At 46.6% G+C, this 5,822-nt stretch overlaps 1 protein-coding gene across 1 annotated transcript; it reads right to left on the bottom strand.

The window, feature by feature from the left end:
- Positions 1–211: 211 nt before the first annotated feature.
- LOC107384655 (growth/differentiation factor 8) lies at positions 212–4,789 on the bottom strand. The gene is made up of 3 exons (XM_015958017.3): positions 4,401–4,789; positions 3,873–4,243; positions 212–725 (listed from the first exon to the last, which is right to left on the bottom strand). The coding sequence occupies exons 1-3, from the start codon at positions 4,726–4,728 to the stop codon at positions 345–347; spliced, it is 1,080 nt and encodes a 359-aa protein (XP_015813503.3). The 5' UTR covers positions 4,729–4,789; the 3' UTR covers positions 212–344.
- Between the last annotated feature and the right edge of the window lie 1,033 nt (positions 4,790–5,822).

The raw sequence follows: 5,822 nt of genomic DNA, 5'->3' as shown, positions 1-5,822 counted from the left end.
AATTAGCCAACATAAATGGGTACTGAGTAGCTAAAGTGCATCACATTTCCAACAAACGTTGAGAAGGACCATGGATGTCTACAATTTTATCTTCTGTGAAGTTTCCTCAATGAAAAGGTCAAAAATTGGGATTTTAAAAGCGATTTGGCTCAACTTTTATCCTTTAGATGGCTTGGTTGGAAAAATATTTCTATTAAAAAGGTTTCATCAGGGAAAATCATGCCAAAGGTCATAGAGCAGTTTTTTGAATACCAATGTTTTGACCCTCTGAAATGGCATAATCTCAAATTTGGAAGTTTTTATTTTAGCTTGAGCTTCTCTTGATCTTCTTGCAGGATATCAAACTAAGAGCAGCCACAGTGGTCGACCACCATAGACGCGATCTTCCCGTAGATGATCTGTTCCTTACGGTTGAAGTAGAGCATATTGATGGGTGACATCTTGGTGGGGGTGCAGCAGGGCCCTGCGGTGCCTCGAGGGTTGGCCTTGTTCACCAGGTGTGCGTGAGGATACTGCTGCAGGTAAAGGAACTCACACTCCCCTGAGCAGTAGTTAGCTCGGTAACGTTTGGGTGCGATGATCCAATCCCAGCCGAACTCCTCGAAGTCGACGGTGAGTGGGTATCGGCAGCAGCGGGTCTCTGAAGACTCCTCATCACAGTTTAGACCCGAATCACGGCGGGTTCTCTTAGAGCTGTCCAGAATCTTCACCTCAATGAACGGTTGCTGGAAAAGAACAAAGTGTTTACCATCTTAAACTAACACTAAAACATCATGGCAACAGTCAGACATGGTGTTGGGAGTGTGATGATCTGGGACTGCTCTACTGTTTCAGGACCTGGACCACCTGCTGTAACTGATGGGAGCTGGGAGGAGACGTTCCAATTAGGGTGTAGGGCTGGTCACAGCACTGAGACTGCACTTTAATGGTCCTTAATGATACATTTTTAGCTAGTGCTTTTGTCTTGGTGAGGATCACTGGATCGTCCCTCCAATGGCTCCGCTCCTAACGTCAGGGCAGGACCTTCTGTGTTAGGATGGGTGAAGCCTCATCACTCTCAGTGAGACTCTGCTGGGGCATGCTACAGGGCTCTGTCCTTGATCCACTTCTGTTTACGATATATATGCTCCCCCTGGGGCTCCTCCTTCATCGGCACAGTGTGAAATTCCATCTTTATGCTGTTGACTGTCAGATCTATCTTCCCCTCAGACAAGGGGTGGGTGGATCTGTCTCTCCACTACTGGACTGTTTAAAGGCTGTTAGGATCCTTCCACATCTGGCCTGGTCCAGGTTGAGCTGGGTGTCATTGGTCCTGGTCCCACACTGTAAGGTTTGAACACACGTGCTTCTCAGGTACATGGAAATCTCCGAGCACATAGGCGAGGCCAGGGGTGGACTGGGACGACAATTCAGCCCTGTCATATTTATGACCCGTCAGCCTTCAGAGCAGGGGTGGGGGATTCCTCACAGAGGTATCTGTATTCTGCTGAATGTGAGAGAGGCTGTGAGTGGGGCCCCTTGGGGGGTCTTGGTGGTGACCATGGGTTGCTACCTGGTAGCTGCATCACTCCTGGGTGGGTTTGGGAGGGGGCAGGCTTTGCTCTTGTTGTATTATTGTCACCCCCCTACCCCCCACCCCTTTTTTAAAAAAATTCTCTTTCTGCAGGTCTAGAAGCAGATTCTTGTTCATCATTGTTTATTTTTGTGGAATCAGTCAGCAGTGGGTGTGTTGAACCAGTTCAGCCCAACGCTGACTGCCTTGGGAAGAGGGCTGAAAAATGACTGGTTGACCTTGAATGTATATAACCCATATTTAATGTCTAATTTATACAGAAATATGTTTTACTTTTAAACACATTTACTAAACAGGTATAAAATATTTTAGTCAAACAAACGGTGCAGAAAATATGCAGAACTTTAAATCTATTTGAAATGAATTAAAATGAATCCAAATTAACTATGATAATTACCTCATTGTGTTCAAGAAAAATCTGATTTTTTCATTATTTATACTTTAATGGTATAACAACAACAATAATAATAATATATTATGTTTATGTTTATGTATTTAGCAGACACTTTTGTCCAAAGCAACTTACAAGTGATAATCGGCATGTTGCCCTTGAGGCTAACAACAATAATAACAACAACAACTTGACATCAATCATGGAGAGGAGAGAACAAGGAGTGGACAGTAGTGAGGGGGGACGGGTGCAGGGAGGGTGCTAGTTTAGAAGATGCTCTCTGAAGAGCAGGGTCTTCAGGAGTTTCTTGAAAATTGAAAAGGAAGCCCCTGTTCTGGTAGTGCTTGGAAGGTCATTCCACATTTGTGGAACAATACATGAGAAGAGTCTGGATTGTCCTGAGTGTGGTGTAGGTACTGCTAGCCAACGATCCTGTGATGAGCGGCCGGGCCGAGACATAAGCCTTTGCAAGAGGATTCAGGTAGATGGGAGCCGTACCATCTCGGACTTTGCATGCTAGTGTTAGCTATTTGAATTTGATGCGTGCTGCTAGCAGTAGCCAGTGGAGCTCAATGAACAGAGGGGTGACGTGTGCTCTTTTTGGCTGACTGAAGACCAGATGCGCCACTGCGTTCTGGACCATTTGAAGAGGTCTCACAGTACAGGCTGGAAGACCAGTTAGAAGGGCATTGCAGTAATCGAGGCGGGAGATGACAGTAGATTGCAGCAGGAGCTGGGTGGCATGTTGTGTTAGGTATGGTCTGATCTTTCGTATGTTATACAGCGCAAAGCGGCATGAACGAGCAACAGAGGCAACATGATCTTTAAAGCTCAGGTGTTCATCAATCACAACACCCAGATTTCGAACTGCCTTTGAAGGAGCCAGAGATAGGAAGTCATTCTGGATTGAGATATTGTGCTGTATGGATGGTTTTGCTGGGATGACAAGTAGTTCAGTTTTAGAGAGGTTGAGTTGGAGATGGTGGGATTTCATCCATTTTGATATGTCAGAGAGACAGTTTGATATTCGTGCAGAGACAGTGTGGTCATCCGGTGGAAATGACAAATAGAGCTGGGTGTCGTCTGCATAGCAGTGGTAGGAGAAGCCATGTGATCGAATGATCTCACCCAGTGAGGTGGTGTACATGGCAAAGAGAAGAGGTCCTAGTACAAAGCCCTGGGGGACTCCTGTGGCAAGATGGTGCACTGTAGATGATTGTCCAAGCCAAGATACACTGAATGATCGTCCTGTGAGGAACGATTCAAACCAGGCGTGTGCTTTCTCTGTGATGCCCATGCTAGAGAGTGTGGACAAAAGGAAGCCATGGTTGACAGTGTCAAATGCAGCCGATAAGTCGAGCAGGATAAGCACTGAGGATTTGGCAGTCGCTCTAGCTTCTTTTAAGGATTCCGTCACTGCTAACAGAGCAGTTTCAGTGGAGTGGCCTTTTTGATCCCAGATTGGTAAGGGTCAAGCAGACAGTTTTGAGAGAGATATTCTGTGATCTGCTTGAAAATATGATCTTTTAATGAATAATTTCTCTATTTATTTTATTTGAAATTTTCTTCCTGAAACATTAAAATTATTTGAAGGTTTCCTGGAAAACCCAGGCTGATAATTGAAACCAGCCCTTTTTAAAGGAGTTTAGAAATTTGATTAATTTCATGTTGATTTAAAAATCAACATCAACTTTGTTTGTTTTCACTTTTAAACTTCGATCACATTTAGGAGTGATTTGCAGAGGTGTGTGTGTGTTTGTGTGTGTTTGTGTGTGTGTGTGTGTGTGTGTGTGTGTGTGTGTGTGTGTGTGTGTGTGTGTGTGTGTGTGTGTGTGTGTGTGTGTGTGTGTGTGTGTGCGTGTGTGTGTGTGTGTGTGTGTGTGTGCGTGTGTGTGGTGTTTTACCCACCAGTCCTTCCTCTCCTGGTTCCGCTGAGGTCACCGCCAGATCTTCTCCTTTAGAGTCGAACGCGTTAATCTGCAGACCGTAGTTGGTTTCAGGTTGACGGAGCCAAGCTTGCAGCAGAGACTTGATATCGATGCTCTGCCACGAGCTGGAACCGGCATCGGTGTCGATCTTCAGGGAGCGGACCCGGATCCGGGTGCTGTTTCCCTCCTTGTCCGGGCTGAGCCTGCAGACCTGCAGAAAGACGGTGTTGACGGTGCTGGTGGGACGCAGGTGGACCCACAGCTGAGCGCTCAGGATGTTTTTGGGCTGGATCTTCGGGCTGAGACTGAACAGGCAACAGGAGGACAGCTCATCCTGGGGGAAGTGGATCGCTGGAACAAATAAAACGCATGCTGATTGAATAATTTGTTTGCATGGAACTCGTTTCCTACTGAAACCACCTTTACGCACAGAATTTACGCACGAACTCTAATTTTACGCGCAAATTTTTAGGAATACTTGGATCACATGAGAATAAAATTCTGTTACGTTTGGTAGCCATGGTGATGATGGTCTCGGTTGTGGCGTGGTCCTCGTCCTCCACGCGCGGGTCGTACTGGTCCAGCAGCTGCGTCAGAGGGGGCGCTTTGGGGATCAGCTGGCGGATCATGTCCCGGCTGATGTTGGGAGCCTGTTCCAGCCGCAGGATGCTGAGGATCTGAGACTTGATGCTGTGGAGCCTCATCAGCTTGCTGTGCTCCCGGTAATCGCAGGCCGAGCACTGCTCCAGGTTGTCCGCCAGCAGCTTGGAGGTCTGGTTCATCTCCATGGCGGACCCCGCAGAAAGGAAAGCGGCGAGGCAGAGGACGAGGAGCATCCTGAAGAGAAGAAGGGCAGAGTGCTGGGACTCTGATATGAGGCTCAACTCACGGCTTTGTGATTGGCCGAGAAATCGTTTTTTTTCTCCTCTGAGTAAAAATTAAAGAGGTAGCAGGACGGGGAAGATTCTGTTGAGTTTAAAGTAAAACAAAGTCTTGTAAAAACCATCATGAAAGCAAGAAAAAACACCTAACCTGGTTATTCCCTGCAAGACCTGCTCTTCTAGTTTGAAAACGGCTAATTGAAAACTTTAAAATTACAAATCTACATTTCTGTTAGTCAAGTTTGTTTCTGTTGCTGCGTCAGTGGCGTGTCCAGATCTTTTAAAATGAGGTGGCGCAGGTTAGGCACAACTTTGTGCATGGGTGGCACCAATGGTTATGCTGTTTTTGTTTTACCCCCAAGCCTTTTGTGGACAATGAAAAGCCTGTTTAAAGGTAAATTAGTGTGGTGGCACCTGGGGTGGCCGGATTCCAAGGGTGGCATGTGCTACCCCAGGCCACTCCCTGAACACGCCCCTGTGCTGCATGTCTTTTGTCCATCCTCTATTCCTCAGGTTCACGCTGGAGGGCACTGTGGTGACGCTCACGCACAGCTTCTCCTCAGCGGGCAACGGCAGGTGATTTTCCACACACCCCTGTCACTCCTCAGTCAGTGGAAGATAAAAGAGGCCGGGAGCCAGCGGTCCACGGTCGGATGTGGTAAACTGCTTTGGCCGGCAGTGGCATATCAGGTCGAGCTGGGCCCCAGTGCAAGTTTTGTTATCAGCCCCCACAAGCTGCACCACCAGATATCAGATGCTCACCCATATATGGTGCCCCATGTAAGCTGGCTGTGGTATATGTCAAATAAGCAACAATAATCGTTGTTTTTGTAATAAAAACAGGGTTGATGTTAGGTGTGTTTTGACCTGGTCTGCTCAACCCTCCAACCAGAAGGAAAACAACATTTCTAGCCTGTTTTGGGGGATGCTGAAGCACCCCTAAAATCAACCCCAGCACCCCTAAAGTTTTTTTAATCTATATATTTTTACTGTTTGTGTTTTTTTTACCTAATTAGTAATATATACAGTAAAAACCATACAATAGGTCA

Source organism: Nothobranchius furzeri, chromosome 3 (genome assembly GCF_043380555.1).
Source record: "Nothobranchius furzeri strain GRZ-AD chromosome 3, NfurGRZ-RIMD1, whole genome shotgun sequence".
In the NCBI taxonomy this organism is placed as follows: Eukaryota; Metazoa; Chordata; class Actinopteri; order Cyprinodontiformes; family Nothobranchiidae; genus Nothobranchius; species Nothobranchius furzeri.
This window is presented reverse-complemented; position numbering and strand designations above follow the sequence as displayed.